This window comes from Pundamilia nyererei, unplaced genomic scaffold, assembly GCF_000239375.1.
Source record: "Pundamilia nyererei isolate P.nyererei 1_Seehausen unplaced genomic scaffold, PunNye1.0 scaffold00189, whole genome shotgun sequence".
NCBI classification, from domain to species: Eukaryota; Metazoa; Chordata; class Actinopteri; order Cichliformes; family Cichlidae; genus Pundamilia; species Pundamilia nyererei.
In genome coordinates this window covers 400380-420415 of record NW_005187590.1, presented here as the reverse complement: position 1 = coordinate 420415, position 20036 = coordinate 400380, and the positions used below count along the sequence as shown (strand labels likewise).

The 20036-nt window shown below is 42.0% G+C and overlaps 1 protein-coding gene across 1 annotated transcript; it reads left to right on the top strand.

The window, feature by feature from the left end:
* The first annotated feature begins 160 nt into the window (after positions 1–160).
* slc22a7a (solute carrier family 22 member 7a) lies at positions 161–17560 on the top strand. Its single transcript, XM_005747106.1, has 10 exons — positions 161–602; positions 5367–5470; positions 9999–10153; positions 11691–11859; positions 11945–12068; positions 13088–13197; positions 13286–13500; positions 13643–13751; positions 13896–14102; positions 16505–17560. Exons 1-10 carry the CDS (start codon positions 243–245, stop codon positions 16584–16586), a joined length of 1635 nt encoding a protein of 544 aa, XP_005747163.1. The 5' UTR covers positions 161–242; the 3' UTR covers positions 16587–17560.
* Positions 17561–20036: the final 2476 nt, after the last annotated feature.

Sequence of the window (20036 nt, the reverse complement as noted above, 5' to 3'; positions counted from 1 at the left end):
CTTGATGCCAGTTCAGATCGTTCTCTGCATGTCACACACACACACACACACACACACACACACACACACACACACACACACACACACACACACACACACACACACACACACTCTTAAAAAAGCTCTCTCTGTGCTTCATCACCACACGAGAGAGAGACACGGCATTAGATGGAAAGCAAAGAATAACACATTGATTTGAGAACTCTGGAGACACAAACCCTCAGCCCTTCTGTCTCACCATCATGAGGTTTGAGGAGATCTTGGATAATGTTGGTGGGTTCTCCAAGTTCCAGTTCCTGGTCCTGCTTATCTTGTGTCTTCCCCGTGCCATCCTTCCACTCCACTTTCTCCTGCACAACTTCATCTCAGTCATACCATCTCACCGCTGTTCCCTTCAGAGTACACAAGAAAATGAGAAGGACAGTTGGGACTCTGAGGTGCTTTCCCTTAGGATTCCCCGCCAGGACGACGGCTCCTTTAGCTCTTGCAGGATTTACAGTCCCCTTCCAGCCTTTAACATCAGCCAAGGAAACCAGTCTGCACCTTGTCCACATGGATGGGTCTACGACCAGTCACAGTTTCTTTCTACAACTGCCACAGAGGTAAGGATGAAAATCTAAGCTCTGTTAGAGTATTTTATCGCAAATGATTAGCACAAGAAAATCTCTACTAAGAAAAACTTCTACTAATAAGAAGGAAAACATTGATTTTTTTCTCTACACGCTGCACTTCATAACAACTCACTGCATTATATTACTGAGCATTCATAGAACAAAGTTACTGATTTATCCAGAGTCTGTTTCCATTCAAACTTAATCAACAAAGAGAGACAAAACATTACTGATAACACAATAGCTGTTGGTTATGATTGACCAAATCTCACTAAAATCAAATTAATGATGTCTGAATAGAACCAGTAATGATCCAGTCTTATTATTGTTAGATTAACACATTTGAAAGGAAACATTAATCATTTTGCACCACTGTGCCCCTCCTGGGCATCAATTCAAACTGAACGTATAGTGTCCCAGATAGTGAATTTATGCATCATTCATAGCACTATACTAAACTGTTAACATTTCTATTTATTTGTATTTAGGTGTGGAGGCAAAATCACCTGTCTACAATATAGGGAACAATAACTGTTTATCTCTGCTACAAATAAATAAAGAAAAGCTATATATATATATATATATATATACACACACACACACACACACACACATATATAGCTTTTCTTTGTACTAGTGTAGGGTTTTTACCTAACAATATAAATTGCCTTGTGGCAGCTGTTGTTCGGGGCCATATAAATGACATTTAATTGAATTGAACTGAAAATTAATATGGCATGACATTAATTTAGCTGGTAGAAATAACCACTTCCTATTTATGCTTACACTTTTATACTATTATACTGTACTTTCATGCTTTTACTTGAGTAAAGAAGCTGAGATTATCTCAGTTTTCTACTTAAGTGAAGAATATCTATACTTCTGCTTAAGCTAATATCTGTCGTTTTTCTTCTGCTGGTTTTCAGAGATGTAATGAGTGGTTTTTATGAGCCACTGCTGACTTCCTATTTACTTCAAGCTAATAGGAACCCAGGTTCACCCTTGGGTTTCCTTAGCCAGTGTCAAGTAGGCCCATTTAGCAATGGCAATGCCTATTTTATTTACTTAACACATTTCATTACATGTAAGTTCAATGTACTCAACATAGAAGACAAAAACATAAAACCTCTGTAGGTTTACAGTGCCTTAATGCAATGGAAGCAGAAAAACAAAACAAAAAACCCCAAAGCAAATCAACAGCACGTATGAAGTGTAAGCCTGGTTCAATAAAAAACATTTTGAGTCTGTTTCTGAATATGTGCACAGTTGTAACTGAGCTCATGCCTGCAGGCAGCTTGTTCCAAAAGAACAGGACCACAATGGCTTAAGGCACCTTCAGCACACTTAAATCTGATTTTGGAAACCTAATTCTGGAGATCTGCACCTCATGACCTGAGACGTCTGACTAAACTGTAAAAAGTGTGCAAGTCAGTCACTAACAGGATTTTAAAAGTAATTCTATATTGTACTGAGAGGCAATGAAGTGACTTAAACTCTGCGGTGATATCAAATTTAAACATACCATTAAGGATTATCTGTGTTGCATTTTGAATGCAACAAATATTTCTGTCTTGTCAATATTCAGTTCTAAAATGTTTCAAGACATCCAGCAGTTAACATCATCATTGCAACTAACATTTGTACACAAATGAGGAACTTGTCTTGGTGTCATGGTGTAAAAATGTTGCATCCTCTCTCATGGTGTGTTCTATCAGTCTGTTTTGCCTCTTGTTGTTTTTTTTATTATTATCATTTTTGTTGCTGCCAGCTGCCAGTTGTTTTGAATTTGGGCCACTCTCTACCACTGCCACACATCTATTTTTATGACATAAAAAGACAGACGGGGGAAAAAAGGGGATTAATGGACCAATGCCTGACCTTGAGGAGCTGACTAAATTTTGTAATGTAAAACTGAAACAAACACTTCTGTATTTAGATAAGATGAAAGCCAATAAAGAACCTGACCCCCAAACCAACTGAGTCTTGGAGCCTTTGAAATATAATTTTATGATCAACAGTTGTTAACAGCAGCTGTAAGATCAAACAGATCTAAAAGTGAAACTCTCACTGTTGATCTTGAGGTTATTGATGATTTTAGGAAGAGTTGTTTCTGTACTGTGATTGGACCTGAACCTTGATTAGTACTTAAGACTGTGAGATGAAAAATACTAATTTAGAACAGAATATATATAAAGTTCCCCTCTCGCCCCTTTGGACGGTCTATGCTCCAAGCTCAGGTCTTGTACCAGAGGCCTGGGAGCTTGAGGGTCCTGCACAGCATCTTTGCTGTTCTTAGGATTGCGCTCCTCTGGACAGATATCCCAGTTGTTGTTCCTGGGATCTGCTGGTTACACTCGCCTTGCTTGGGGGTCACTGTACTGAGTGCTCTGATTACCACTGGGACCACTGTTACCTTCACCTTCCACATCCTCTCAAGTTCTTCTCTCAGCCCTTGGTACTTCTCCAAGTTCTCGTGTTCCTTGCTCTTGATGTTGCTATTGCTCGGTATAGCTACATCTATCACAACAGCAGTCTACCTCTGTCTATCCACCACTAGTCTGTCTGGTTGGTTAGCCATCACCAGTTTGTCTGTCTGTAACTGGAATTCCCACAGGATCTTGGCTCGGTCACTGTCAACCACCCCAAGGGGCGTGTCCGATTTTGATCTAGGGACTCCAGGCCTTCTCAGCACAGATGTTTCTGTGTACTATGCTGGCCACTTGGTAATGGTGTTCCCTGTCTGTAAGCATCTTGCCCCCTGCTGTTATGTGCTGGATTTTCTCAGGGACTCATGGATGCTTGTTGTCTCCTCCTGGACAATGGTTCTGACACTCACCAGTCCTTGCCCTCCTTCTGCTTAGCGTACAGTCTCAGGGTGCTGGACTTGCAGTGAAACCCTCCATGCATGGTCAGGTGCTTCATTGTCTTGATATCAGTGGCTCTTCTCCTTTGGCCAGCTTATTATCCCTTATTATTTCTTTGGCTGCTAGTTGGATAGGACCGGTCCCTTCTGGGGATTCTTGGGGATCAGCACTGTTCGGCCTTCAGTTGACCATTCTGGGTGTCTCTCATTGACTACCAGCAGGTTGATTTGTGCTGCCAGACGCTCATAGAGAGCAGGCAGCTTCTTCAGCCAGTAGGCATGAATAATGTTGGTGCCTGGTGCTGTTCACCTTCTCATATTAGAGACTCTTTCTTGGATGTCGCACTCAACGCTCCTTCTGTCATTCTTGGGGCTTGGTACCTAATCTCGGATGGGTATCTGACCTGACATCTTGGTTCCCCCTTGCCATAGCATTTGTGTTGTACCTCATTGATCTCCAGCTGTGATAGCAGTTCTATTGAAATTTTTGAACACTGAGCTACTAGTTGTTTCGCAGTCCCTCTAAATGCTGGATATTGAAGATTCCATAGGTCCCACATCTTCTTCATGTAAACGCTTCCACTGGGGTTTTATGCCCTGTTGTCATGTCTTGCCCATTTTAAGGCTTCTTGTTCCAGTAGTCGACTTCTCATCAGTGTTTCCTGGTTCCTCAACAACTGACGCAGACCTTGTTAATCCGAGTGACGATCAAGCCAGTGGCTTCAATTATCTGTCTCTTACGCATATCTGAGGTAGGCTTGGTTAGCATGGGTGGTTTAGCCTAGGGACCCTTATGGTATACAGATGCCCTGGCCAGGAGAACCCCGAGTCTGAAGTTCTAAAGGCGTGTAGTGTTACCAGTATATCTATCTATCAATCTATATGAATGTGATAGAATTAAGGCATGGCGGGACCACAGATTGTACTTATGAGCCATTTATTTAGCTCACATCACACCAACCCCTGAGTCCCCGTGTTTTAGCTCGGCAAGGTGTGATTAAGGATGCGTCCGCCCTCCCTGCACAGCACCGCAGACCACGCCCCACCACATACCCCCATTGCCCAATCGTGGTCGGGGAGCCATCCGGCCAGACCCCCGCACGCCTCATGCCCCGCCTCCGGCTGCCGAGGTTCCCCACACAGCTCCTCCACCGCTTCCCCACCACCAGGTTGGCAGCAGTGGTGTCGACCACGCCTGGAGCAGCGTCGCCAGCTCCGCAATTCGCCCCAGGTGGCGCCCAGCCTGGTCCCGTAGCTCTTCCTGTCTGTGGCGTGCCTCCGACGACTGTGGCCGCCATTTCAGCCAACATCTGGGCCAGCTCCTCCCTTCCCTGGCTCCGGTAAGGACCCACCGTGTCACCTCCTGGGTTTCGGCACCAGTGTGGTAGAATTAAGGCACCGTGGGACCACAGATCGTACTCATGAGCCATTTATTTAGCTCACATCACACCACAGCACACACCAACACCTGAGTCCCCGTGTTTTAACTCGGCGGACGTGATTAAGGATGCGGGCACCACAGACCACGCCCCACCATAATGCATTATTTGAAAAACTTTTTTTTTTTTTTCATTTTTCCAAGTTGTCAGCCTTGTGCTTGTGGCAGGAATTTGATCAGATGTGAGGAAGTGCTAAATAAATTTCCAGGAGAGGCTAAGGAATTACCTCTAATGTTATATACGCAAATAATTGTTTGAGCAAAAAAAAAAAAAAAGGAATTTACAACAGTGTACTACTGAAGAAACAGAAATGAATAGTCTCTTGACAGGTAAATGTAATTCTCTTGGTGTCATTGCTGCCATAATCAAAGGTACTTAACCTGTCATTCTGTGATCACAACCTCAGTTTTTTATCTGCTTGTTAACTGCCTGTTGTATGTTGTATCTCTGCAGTGGGATCTGGTGTGCGACAACAAACACCTGAATCAAGCTCTGGCTACTTATTTCTTTCTTGGGGTCACATGTGGAGCCATTATGTTTGGACAGCTTTCTGACAAGTGAGTTCTTCAGTATTCATTGTTATTTTAAACCCTCAGGATCATCTGGCCCTGTAATCCAAACTGCAGGTGAATTTATACAGTCTATGTCTGAGAAAGAAGTATCAACATGCTTTAAGAAAAGCAATGTGAATAACATACAAACAACAAGCAAAAATGTAGAATATATCCCAGTCGGTGGTTTCAAAGCGTATCATCAGATCTGTAGCAGTATGTTGTAGACAGTCCAGTGAAGAGAGGGGCTGAGCTGTCAACTGACCACCGCCTATTGGTGAGTTCGATCAGGTGGTGGGGAAGGGTGCTAACCAAAACCTGGCGCACCCAAATGTATAGTGAGGGTGCACTGGGAATGCCCGGCTGAGGCCTCGGTGGGCCATGATCAGCACTTCTATTGCTGGGGCTTCTGCACTGAGCTATGGCCACAAGGTGGTTGGTAGGGATGAGAACTTAGCGATTCTGATTCCATTATCGATATCACTTATCGATTCAATTCTTTATTGATTCCCTTATTGATAAGTAAAGTAAAAATGTTATTATGCATGTTAAAAAAAAATTTCTTAAAAGTAATGCCGTACATTACACCCAGACATACGTTATACTACTTGTTAAGTTGCTTTCATGTTTCTCTGTAAAATGATCTGCAACACAATGTCTCATAAATACTATTTAACAATAAAAAACAACAAGCTACAGCCCCACACATCAACACAAATCCCAACACACATCTTTCCCTTTGTATTTAGGTATGAACACAAAGCCGACAGCCAAACGAAACATGAAAACCAGCACAAAGACACTTCAAAGCAATCACCACAGTGTTTCTACTTTGGACACATGAACATGTAAAAACAGAGGCTGTAGCCTGACTGCTCATCAGTTTGTTACCTGTTTAAGTTCAGCAGCGGCTTCATGGCAAATGACGGCTCACTTTATCACAGTGCTGGGCTGGGCTCAGCATTTACTCAGCTTTAACATCGCTCTGGATTCTTGGCGTTAGCATGTTGTCTGTGCAGGTGCTTGTGAAGAGCTGAAGTTGTGTTAACAGTGTAAGGCAGTTATTTCTGTCCTGGAGTAGTCTCCACTTTATCATCGCCCTCTCATCCTTTTGTGCAATAAAATTAAGGTAATGTTATTGTGGTGCAGGGAGCAATCAGGCAGAAGAACCAGTCGTATCAGGCTTGGTTAGCCTGTAGGACTTCAGAGGCAGCTGATAGGCACCAGCAGGCCAAGCGGAACACAGCTCAGAAGGTTATAGAGTTGCTCTACCAACAATGTGTACAGTGCGAGTGGAGTGTCGCTGACTTCAACTGAGGAGACTGTGGAAGGCGGTGGAAGGAACACTTTGAGGACCTCTTTAATCCCACTGACAGAGGGAGGAAGCAAAGACTTGGGACGAGGGGGAGGACTCAAGCATTACCTGGGGCGAGGTCCCAGAGGCAGTGTGGCGAGGTGTTTTGTGGCTCAGCTACAGGGGAGGGGTTGGGTTCCCTATTTCAGTAGCTGACAATGCCCAGAGGAGAAAGCTGTGTGGTGCGTGCGAGCTGAAGAGGGCAGCTGAAATGCAGATGGTGGAAGATTTGGCGGTGATGCACCAGGAGCAGGTGGCTGTGCATAGTGAACAGCTAAAGAAACTGCAGGTTCAGGCAGATGCAAACGGTTTCATCAAACCTTTTTGGTCACTCTGGCTCCTGCCAGTGGTGCTCCACCAAATAGAGGAAAGCGACGATTCAGAGGCTTTAGTTGAGATTTTCTAAACCAAAGTGAGAGGTGTGCCCATAACTGGGCAAGGAATGGGCCTTGACACTGCTGTTGGGGGAGGTCCAGGTAGCTGCTCTTAGCCTCCCTGTCATGGTTAGGGCCTCGTTTGAAGATATTTGGCAGGCAATCTTGGGCTGACTGGATCTCTCCCCGGAGGGCCATCGCCGCTGCTTCCGGGAGGATCAGACAGGGTTCAAGGTTCAAGGTTCTTTATTTGTCACATGCATAGTTATACAAGTATAACACACAGTGAAATGTAACCTGACACGCTCCTCGACATGTGCAAAAATTGGGGTGTAGAGGAAGAACATTATATATATATATATATACATACATATAGTATATACACTGGGTGAATGTGCAGTAGTAGCAGCAAGCAGGTGAATTCTGTACATTAATATGAATAGACATCTGACTATTTTACAGGATAGACAATATAAACATATTTAAAATTAAAGGAATTTGAAATGTACATTGTGCCTTGGTTTAGTGTCTGGAAGAGAGTCCTGTCTCAGTCAGTTATAGATGATGATCCCGGGAGACATGCCCCTCGCTAGGGGCTGGATGATGTTGCAGGCAGGTGGGTGCAGCCAGGCCCCACACCAGGAGAAATGTGACTGCTGGACGTGGTAGTACGAGAAAGGTTTGTTGAGTGGATGGCCAGCTGGTGATAGCAGACCAACCCCGCTCTCCTGGCCGCGAGGCCCTCGAGATTGCTGTAACCCAGTCAGAAGATCACTTGGCAGCGCAGCTGGCACGCGGCAGGAAGTCAACTAATTCTAACCCCAAGGAGGAGGTTCCATGAGGCTTCCCCAGCCCAGCCAGCTGCTGAGCACCAACACCTTCCTTCTCCGGTAGAGACCTACTTTATACCTGGGCTGCATGCAAGCCCTGATCCACCTAACCCTGGTTCACCTGGGGGAGACAGTAGACACAGTACTGTTTGTCATGGTACTTGTCACGGTATAATAGTAGGCACGGTAGTGATGTTATCCATATATGACAAATAAAACTTAAAACTGAAACATTTCACATAATAACAAATGGTTTACCGTCTCTTCTGCTCCTGACCCTTCACTTAAGCTCTGCAGCCTGAAGTCCTTCTTTTACCTTTGTGAAATATAGTGGTCTTTCCATGTAGAGAAGTTCTGAGTGATGCAGAGCCAAGAGCTATTCTTGAGTGTAAACAACTGAATGGGTTCCCTGCCACAGTTTTAAAAATAGTAGGAAGATTCATACTACTACTATAATAAATTGAGCAACCATATTCAAAAAGGTCGATACTTAACAAGGTAATAAAATACGGTGCTGCTGAATCAGATATAGTGAACTGTGCCACAGACAGTGAAAAAGTACTACACTGCTCAAAAAAATGAATGAGGCAGATTTCATTTGGGAAAAAAATGTGTTCGATATCTAAACAGATATGGACTGGGTAATATGTTGGGAATGAAAGCATGCCCCAATGTTTAATGGGAATGAAAATGATCAACCTACATACAGCTGAATTCAAAGATATCCCAAAAATCAAAGTGGAAAAAATGATGCAGCGGACTATTCCATTTTACCAAATTTATTTTGCAGCAATGCAAAATAGTACTCAGTAGTACAAGTATGCATGCATGGTGCATGTTCCTCATGAGATGACAGATGATGTCATGCAGGATCATCGCCCAGACCTGGACCAGGGCATCACTGCACTCCTAAGACAGTCTGAGGTGCAACCTGGCAGTGTTGGAAGGACTGAAACATAATATTCCAGAGGTGTTCTGTTGGATTTACATCAGGCGAGTGTGGCGGAGAGTGGTATCAGTTCCTCTAGGAACTGTATACTCTTACCACATTCGGCCATTGTCATACACTAGGAGGAACCTAGGATCCACTGTACCAGTATAGGGTCTAACAATGATTTCATCCTGATATCTAATGGCAGTCAGGTTGCCTTTGCCTAACCGGTAGAGGTCTATGTGTCCCTCTATGGATATGCCTTCCCAGACCATTTAATTCAGCTGTAATTAGTTTAGTTAAAATTATGGCTTTATAACAATTAGATTGACACAGATATTTCTTCATCTAAGCCAGGCATTGCACTACGTCATTGTTGTCCTGTGACTCATTATTACAACCAGCCTTTGTTCAGACAAAGTCAGCTGCTACTGTACTGATAAGAAAAACAAGCATGTCTGCTTATGTTAGGAAGTGGAAGGGAGATGTGGAGGGGCTTGGGGGTAGGTCCAGATTGTACTTAAGTTTAAAAAAAGTCATGTGGAGACTGTTTTTGTAATCACTGACATGGACTTATTAGGTAACTAACATTTTGGGATTATTCAACATGTCACATGAGACAGACACACACACACAGAGCTCATATTTCGTGTGATGCGGTTAATTTTTAGAATCATTTTTGGTGCCACACAATCAGTAAAATCTGGCTGATATCATAGGGACTCCATCCATTCATCCATCTGTCCATTCATTTTCTACAGAGTCACATAAGCATTTGTCATATTTCATGGTCTATTTATTTTTTTCAACTAATTAAGTAATTTCTTGATCTACAGAAGACACGCCTAACAAGTGACATTATAAGCCGCATTGCTGCAACTGTAAGGTCCATTTAGTGCCATGCTAATGTGTTTAATCTCATTACATGACCTTTAATGCAAAAAAACGAAAATGTCCTTGGAATGTAAAAAAACCCAGAAATTATCCTGCAGTTCTAGCTCATCTAATACAGTTGAAACTCATTGCTAAAATTTGTATGTTGCAGGTTTGGTCGTAAGTCAATGATTCTGGTGGCTTTCATTGCCTCCACGACATTAGGAGCCACTTCTGCCTTCTCCACTTCCTACACTATGTTTGCAATCTCCAGAGCAGTCTGTGGTGCAGCCCTCAGTGGGATGTCAATCATTGGTGCGGTCCTCGGTAAGAAATTTATGAAACACAAAGTCTAATGTCCATTCACTTAAATTTCACTTAAATACATTTCTACAGTACCCCTTTAATCAGTGTAAAACCTGCTGTGAAGTGTTGTGCAATGTTTTTTGTTTATTGGATATTATTCTTCATAAAAATATAACTTTTTAAATCATATCATCTGAACTCTTTCTTTCCTTCAAAAATATGTTTCATCATTATGCATTGATTTATAATAATAATAATGGATTGGATTTATATAGCGCTTTTCAAGGCACCCAAAGTGCTTTACAATTCCACTATTCATTCACTCTCACATTCACACACTGGTGGAGGCAGCTACGGTTGTAGCCACAGCTGCCCTGGGGCAGACTGACAGAAGCGAGGCTGCCATATCCTGGCCAACACCAGTAGGCAAGTAGAGTAAAGTGTCTTGCCCAAAGACACAACGACCAGGACAGAGAGCCCAGGGATCGAACCGGCGACCTTCCGGTTACAGATGCGATTCCCAACCCCTTGAGCCACGGGCGCCTTGATTTGATCGTTAGTGGTCTAAAGAGAGAGAAATGTAACGGCAGTCTGCAAATGCTTTTTGTGTTCTATTATGCAGAAGGTGTCTTTTGGCACTGGTGGGTGAGTGATGAGAGCAATATTAGCCTGCTTTTAGTCGGAGACCTACAAAGTCCACGTTAGGTTGGGAGTAGCTCTGGCATACTGTGTAATTCACAGGTTTGTCAGCCAGAAAGATGTGATATATATGCCCTTGCTCACCATTCCTCTTTTCTAGGTTGAAATGCCCTTCTGAGTTTTTTCCAGTGTTTCACAGTACCTGTCAGCATTTCTTGTGGTCCCAACAGGCAGAAAGTCACCAACAATATCCCCTTTCGGTCCGAAAACACAGTTGCGCAATGCCCGCACTGCGCACACTGTGCGTAAGCATTCTCCATAACACCGTGCGTCCACACGTCGCCCGTCAAACTGTCACTCTCCTGCAAGACTTCGGTTGGAAGTTCATCGCCCGCCCACCCACCCTATAGTCTGGACTTTGCACCCAGTGACTACAACCTGTTCCGAACGCGATTCTGCGAAAGCAGCGAGCGGACATGACATGGGCATTGTAAAACTCCCACAGCGCCTGCAAAAATGTAGAAAAATAATTAATTGTGTTTACCCACACCATCTCATTTAATGTTTTTACTTTATTTTCATCATTATTTACATTGTAGATTCTCACTGAAGGCATCAAATTTAAAAACATATTCTACATTTTCTCTTGCATTTCTGCAAAGTATAACTATATATTTTTCAGACATTGTCAGTATTTGTCTTTTGCAATGTTAAGTTTTTTTTATTAGTGCGTGATCAAACGTGGGACTTTGCAGGACTGCTAGATTATTTTCTTTTTTTAAATATTTTAACTATTCATTAGTGAGACATTATTTGCTGTAACAAAGACAAGTAAAATTTCAGGCTTTTATCTTTAATAGTTTTTGAGATATTCATGTTGAAACATGACCTCAGACACTTTCTTTTACTTCCTCCTCAGGTATTGAATGGACAGATATAAAGCACCGTACCTTTGCTGGTACTGTTATGAGTTTATCTTGGAGTGTTGGGAACATGTTTCTGGCCCTGCTGGCCTACTTTATACGAGACTGGAGGCATTTGACTTTAGCAGTGACAGTGCCCTGCATTACTGCCATCATTCCCTGGTGGTAAGAAGTTTCCATTTCAATACTAACAGAAAACATGTTATTGTCTGTGTGTTTTTAAAATCCAGTTTCTTCTGCCTCACTTCAGGTGGCTTCCTGAATCAGCCCGGTGGTTGCTGGCTAATGGGAGAGTAGAGGAAGCCAAGAAGTATCTGATTCAGTGTGCTAAAGTCAATGGGAAGAATGAATACATATCCAAACTGGATAGTGAGGTGAAGCTAATGTTACTTGTGTGCAAAATTAACATCTACAGCTATATAAGGTTTAGAGTAGCATTTCAAATACGATTGCTTTTACACTGGAAAAAGCATCAGGATGTTGATGTCTGTTTATCAAGCTTTCAATCCCCCCAAACCATTTTTAACCTACAATCAAGCTTTACACCTCAGTGCAATTGTCCAAAACAAAAAGTTCACAAAAGGCACTGGAACTCCAGAAACAGTTCAGAGGGCTCGCCTGGAGGTTTGACGGCACGAGTGCAAAACAGAGCAGTTCAAGGGGCCGTCCTGGACGTTGACAGCACAGAATTTCAGGCCAAAACATTTTAGGAGGCTGACTGCATGGAAAAATAGTTCAGGAGGCCAACTGTGGAGCCAGCGCTGGCGGCAGAGCAGTTCTGGAGGCTGACAGCAGAGCCAGTAGCAGTAATGAGACAATCCAGGTTGCCAGCCGTTAGGGAAGGGGCGACGGCGCAGGTGAAGCAAGTCCAGACGAAAAAAACAAAAAAACAAAACAAAAACTTTTTTGGTTTATTGTACCAGGTTTATTTTTTTGGCAATTTTGCATATGTACTATGGATTTTATCATACATATTATTAACAGTTGTATTGATGCATAGCAACTTGAAATGGTCCAAAACCTTTAAAGAGTAGCTCAATTAATATTGCAATTACTATTGTTGTTATTCAATTAATTTTAATAAAATGGTGTCAAATCACATCAGCAGGTGCCTCAAGGTAAGCCAAATAAACCTGAATTAAAAGAAAATAGAATTGAATTCAATAGTTAATGGATTTGCTTTTCTTGCAAAAGATCTCTAATTCAAGAACAAGAACAAGACACGCTCAGCATCAGAAGGTCACAAGCTGAGTGTTTCATCCAAGGGGTATCTGGCATCAAATCTGTGCCAATTCAAACATATCAATCCATCTACTGTGGTGACCCCTTGGGAAATAAGTGAGCAGCTGACTGCACTTTTTAAAATACATATTTTTACTTTTCCGTACTGCAGGTTCTGGTGAAGGTGACGGTTTCTGAGGTGGCTGAGAAGAACCACTCCTATCTGGATTTGGTCAAAACACCTAAGCTGAGGAAGATCACACTTGTCTCTGGATTCTTCTGGTATCAAGTCATTCTTCGAAAGCACTACTTGCTACTGTTGTCATTTCATGTATTTGTGTGTTTTCATTTTGTGTTGCTGAACCTCCAGGTTTGCTGTTGCTTTCCTGTACTATGGGATTAGTTTCAAGATCTCAGGTTTTGGAGTCAATATCTACCTCACTCATTTCATCTATGGTGCCATTGAAGTTCCTGCCAAAGTCTTCGCCTTCTTCATCTTGGACTGGATTGGTCGACGAAATGGCCAGGCGTGGTTTCTAATCATAACAGGATCTCTGATTGGAATAAACACATTCATTCCTCTAGGTTAAATAACTTCCCGCCCTATTTACACTTAAAGTAAATGAGACTTGCAGACCTTTCTTTATTTAGTTAGTTTTAGTTAGCTTCATAAATCCACTCCAAGGTTTCTGATACCTTACACATCTTTGATCTGTTTCTTGCTCAGAGTTCTCTGTGCTTCGTACATGCATTGCTGTTGTGGCAAAAGGTTTCTCTGAGGCAGCTTTCACCACCGCATTCCTTTATTCGGCTGAACTCTACCCAACTGTCCTCAGGTATAACCCCTTGAGGGTTCTGAAGCATCACCATTTAACATCAAGTGCGCAGAAATAATGCTCTTTTAGTTACAAATTTTATGCAGTAAATGTACTTTGTGATGCAGCATTAAAACCATAGTTCCTGGTTGTGTTGTTGGGCAGGCAATGTGGTATAGGTTACACCTCGTGTATCTGTCGGATTGGGAGTTCCCTGGCTCCACTGATCATGCTGCTGAATGATGTCTGGCATCTTCTGCCCCCTCTGATCTTTGCTGGCACTGGAATTATCAGCGGCAGCTTGGTCTTCCTGCTCCCCGAGACACTCAATGTCCGTCTGCCTGAAAACATTGTTGATGTTGAAGAGGGAAGGTACGGTATAGACAAGACAGCAAAAAAGCAAATCAGAGAGTAACATTCAAACATGAGTCATAAGTTAAATTTAATCTCAAAGTATCTGTATCCTGGAAGTACTTTATTGCTATGTAATGTAATGTGTATGTGTTAGTCCCCATAGGGAAATAGTTCCTCTGCATTTAACCCATTCACCCAGTGAAGCAGTGGGCAGCCACCAATGCAGCGCCCGGGGAGCAGTGTGTAGGGACGGTACCTTGCTCAGGGGTACCTCAGGGTAGCCGTTCAGTGGATTCGAACCCCAACCTTCCGATCATGGGGCCACCAATCTACCTACTGAGCTATCCAGCAAACCAGTTGTCCATTTAATCAGTCCATTTACCCCTACTGTTCATCAATATAATGTAGCCAACATCGCCTCACTCAAAAGGCAATGGAAAAAGGTGCTTTGATTTACAAAAATTTTGACTTATGAAAGACCCTCTGGAACGATTTCCTTTCATAGACATAAACTGTGAACACATACCAACAAACAGACCAAACCTGCCTCACTGTCAAGATAATCAGTAGGGATGGGAATAAGATAAGAAATTAGCACTTTGTTTCTGTTATCGATATCACTTAGGAATCCAACTCCTTATCGATTCCGTTGTCAATTCTCATTGGGTTCTTATTGGCTCCGCTTTCAGAGTCACCATCTTCGCTAAGCAGATGTCACTTAATTACTTAATTGGTTATATACTTGTTACATTACTTTCACATTTCTCTGTAAAATGACCTGAAAAGATTTGTCTCATAATTACCATTTAAACAATATAAACCTCTATGCTACAGTCTCACACAAGCCAACGTGAAGTGAGACACACAAGCTTTCTAGTATTTAGGTACAAACACAAAGCCGACAGCAATAAGCAAAGATGAATACCAGAGAGAGAGGGGGGGGGGGGGGATTCAAAGCAATCACAACAGTTATCCTACTTTAGAAACATGAACAATTAAAAACAGAGGCTGCAGCCTGACTGCTCATCAGATTGTTCCCTGTTGAAGTTCAGGGTCTGGCTTCTGGGATGGGGTCACTCAGCTTTATCATCACTTTGGGTTCTTGTCTAGCTTAGTGTTAGTATGCTGTCTGTGCAAGCGCTTGCAAAGAGTGGAAGCTGTCCTAGAGCAGCAGCGCTCTTGTTCTTTATGCAAAAGAAATCAGAGTGGGGTCAGAATATCCACCTTGCAGACTGTGCCACTATTTTCCTCCTCTGGCACACAAACTGAAATCAGTTGATTGTAATACAAGTGCAAGTGGAATCGATCAGCAATAAGGTTGATAGTGTGGAGATCAGGGAAATATTTTACTGCTACTATTCATAACCATTATCATTAACCATTGCATTAATTCTTATTCTCATCAAAAACATTGATTGAAGCTGTTGGCATTATGTTATAATTTGTATTACTGGTGTTATCATAATCACGTACTAACCTTTTCATTACAGGTGTAGTTGTAATCATTTTATATACACTTTGCATTTCTGTGTTCAGTCAGGTAGTTGAAGGTCGTGAACTTTGTTTGGCGCTATGATCAGACAATACATGGTGTAAGGGATGTTGAGCTATGGAAAGAACACGCTTACACAACTCATATTTTACATTCTTTTATTAAGCCTTGAGTAGGGGCATTTTGGTAAAACATTTATTCAATAGATCACACATACTTTTAGTTAAGATTATTACACATACCACTGAGAGCTTCTGTCTGGGAAAAGGTTAGAAGCGCCAACGGGCGGGGTGAGGCTGAGTGCGTTGCAGGTCGACATGCACACACAGACAACAGTTGGGCTCATGTTTAGGCTAGGAGTTCGAATAACAGTTTGCAAATGCCTGTAGCTGCAAAAGTATGCTGCAGGAGATAAGTGAGAGTCGGCACCTGGCCTCGAGACGGAGTGAAGGCTCTTTCCATATATGTCGAAAGTCGTCAATATTATTGTATGTGAATTGTATCTGTTTGACGCATGAGGGGGCGTCATAAACGAAACCCTGATGGTATAAAACAACCGTTTGTGTATCACTGGGCGGAGATCGATGCTGTCTCCGGGCAGTGTTCATCTCCCCACGCGTGTGTTCATTAAAATCATTGTTTGATCGAAGCTCTTCTGGACCATTATTGTTTTTGTGCTCACCCTCAATATCTGAACCCGTAACAATAGGCATTCAGAATGACAATTCCAAGGAACTGAACTTGGTGCCCTTTTATTATATTTTGTCCCTTTTGACAAGTTCTTGACAAGTACTGGATTTTGTTAAGAAAAGTAAAACATGGAAAAGTCATGTCAATGTTGCTGTCTTAAATTACTGATGCTTTATTTTACTCTTAACAAATGAGAGAAAAAAATGACTGTTTTTATCTGTTTTTCTTTTCTATGTAGACACATGCAGGACGATGCAAAGGAAGATGCAGAGATTGAGCTGGTAAACTGTGCAGAGGCAGCAGCATCGAAAGAAGACTGATCAGCTGCTGGCCAGAGAAGACTTTCTTTTTGATGGTTCTGGTTCATTAACACATGAATTATTGCTCACTATTGGGAGTTTACAGACTAGTGACTATTCTGTTCTGATCTTCATTTTGACCTCATATTGTTTCAGTTAGGACTGTTCAGTACAATATAGCATGAAGCATCATTTGTCATTTTATTGTTTCAAGCCTTGAAGTCTAATTTCAAAACTGTCAACCAACCGCTACTCATACTCAGCTTTCAATGTGCCTAATGTTAATAACAAACACTTGTTTGAGGTTGTCTTTCCTGGTTTGTTCTGTGTTCCCTGGTACCACAGTCTCATCTGCACTTGTCTTTTGCTTTCCATGTTCCCCTGTCTGGTCCTCTATGTTAAGTTAACCCTTGTTTCTCGTTCAGTCGCATCTTCCTGTTTTTGGCTTTCTGTGACTCTTGTTGTGTTTACTTCCCCTTTCTCATCATGTTTCTAGTTACAGCTGTGTGTTCCACCTGGTGCGTCTCCTCTTATTGTCCTGAGTGTATATGTTTTTTTATTGTCTGCACTCCATTATATGGAAGAGGTGCTCTTTAGAACGGATACACACAGGCTAGAAATATCAACAAACTCTGAGGCACTCTCTTTCAAACAGACTCTTTTATTTTCACAGAATGGGTATAATTAATTCAAAAACAAACAAACAAAAAACTGGATCTGAATCTTTTCTAGTAGTGTTTCATCAATAGTGATCTACCACATATGACATTCCACCAATAGTTTCTACTGTTGGGAGAGGTGGGATTGAAAGAAATTGAAGATGTAATGAGCTTACCTCTAATTACATCAGAGAGAGGGTAAAAGAGTTTAACATCCAACCTTTTAAAGTGATAATCAGTGCTAAAACAGTTTATCTATATGTGATTTTGCTAACAGTTGACTGTTTTCTGATCAAAAATCTAATCAAAGTAAATGTAATTATCATGTTGAATGAGACTGTCTGTAGACTCCTCTACTTAATGTTTTGGGCAAAGCAGATATTGTTGGCACAAGAAAGCATTCGGACCATGAGCTTGCTAAAACCGGTTAAAAACAAGTTAAACACTTTATAGTCTGTTTAAAGTCGTATCATATTCTATAAATCATGTTTGTGCTGGATATCCTGTGAGCAATAAAAAACAGTTGTTCATGAGCACCGACACACAGGTCCATATCTTGATTTTTATATAAAACATAAAATGTATAAGCGCCCAAGAAGACACCGTGAAGGCTTCCTGGCCATCCAGTGAAACTGTTGGGAAGACAACGTTGGAGGAACGTGAACATTTTATTTGTACTGTATAATCTGCAGATTCTGACAGAAATCTGCAACTATCCTTTGAAGCACCGCTCCTCTCTAAAACAGCAATAAGGATCATTATTAGGCCATATGTAAATAAGAAAATAACTTAAAGCAAAATTGGGAAAAATAAAGTCCGAAACAGGTCATTATATTAAGGCCATCAGTCAAACAATACTGTTCGGTCTGGGTCTAAACAGAGCGCGTTGCGTGTGACGTCTTCTTTTGCGCATGCGGCCGCTTTGAGGGTTCACACTAGAGCGCGTTTGCTGTCACATTTTATCTGTAGTGTGAACAAGCAAAAAAATTGGATTTGATCAAAAAATCGGAATTGAGCATTAAGACCTGCAGTGTGAACGTAGCCAAAAAGAAAAACCCTCGTCTCCCCTTAGTCTGCTATCAAAGGGTTAGAGTTTATCCACAATCTGCATGCGCAAACCATCTGCAGGTCTCACAGCTTTCCTGTTTTCAGATGGACATGCTCTCAGAAACAAAGCTATGAAACTGAAAAAAGGTTTCGGTGACAAGAGCCAGTTGTGGCAACAAGATGGCACACACACGCTATGTATTAGTTATACACACACATAGACAAAAATCAACAAATCAAAACTTACAATGCCCTCTTACAATATTTACAATAACTAAAAACTGTGTACGGTAGTTAGGCTTTTAAATGTTTTCTAAAATAAGGAATTGTAGCTAGTTCTCTATTTGCATAAGGCAGTTAATTCCACTTAAAAGATGCTCTAAATATAACAGTTTTTCAAAAAGTTACTTTTAACTTGAGGAATTACTAAATTCCAGTTTGTTAGAAATCGTGTTGCATGATTATGTATTTCATCTGGATACTGCAGTTGAGCAGAGAAACAAATGTGATGTGCTTAACAGTATTGCTTTCTTTATAAATAAAAGTAAGCCGTAGTGTAATTTAGCTTGTACTCGAAGCCAGAAAAGTTTATTATGCATTTGATCGATACTAGTGTAGTATGAACATCTTAACATTACTCTGGCCGCCCTATTCTTGTCACGGCTGCGGCAGCAGAAAAGGACCCAATCGTAGGCCCTGATGATGCAATGAATGAGCTTTATTTACATGATGTGATAATACAGAAACTAAGAACAAACCTAAACTGGGACAATCTAACCAACAAATATAAAACCATAACTCAGAGGGAAAACATGCTATGATGATATGGTAGCTGCCTGAAATGATGGTGGTTTTCCTTTAGTGCGAACAACTGCATGTCAGTTTCACACTTGGTCTAACAGTCCGTCACTGGTCTTTCAATCTCCCGCTGGAGAGCCGTGAGCTTCTCTGACATGTTATCAATTTTGCACTCAACGAGCATAGTCTGAGTACTCACAACCACCGTGAGCTTCTCCAAGATGTTATCCAATTGTTGCTCAGAGAGCATTGTCTGAGTGCTCACGACAGCCTCGAGCTTCTCCAAGATCTTACCGTGCTGCGTTCAATGATCCCATTTTGAGAAGTTGCGACCCGTCCCATCGTTTCCATCACAGCGGGCAGCCTTGTGGGAATTTGAACAGCTGATTCCGCTTTCTTTAATCTGCGATAAGAAAGGGCCAAGCCAGCTCCGATCAGCAAGAACCCTGTTATCATGGTTCCAAATAGGTAGATGTCTTCAATGTCCTCGATCGACAGCCCCACCAGGAACACGACTCACCAGTTTTTCCACCCGTCCATCATGTATCCAGCAGGGAACGTCCCTTCAGAACAGTCGGCTCACCCCAGGCTTCTCATTGAGAAGAGGGTGTCAATTGCGTTCAGGGACCAGTTGATCAAATCCATAATTCCTCTTTTAGGTTTTAGAGAACAGACCATGAGAGTTTTCCAGGGCAAAAGTAGAAAAGTAGGCGGGACTAAACAAGGACATTGAGAAGCCAAGCAGGAAAGATAAGGAGGAGGGAGAGGAGAAAAGTGCGACCGCCTTCGTCAAGAGCCAAACGAGAAATCTACTAGTGCATTAATGACATCATTCATGATTGAAGAAGTGATATAGAAGGAGCATTTCCAAGCCATAGCTATGCCCTGTCCCATTTTCTTAATAACAGAGTCCATGTGCTGAGACCATGAAAGGTGGTGATTTATGGTAACACCGAGTAGTTTAATC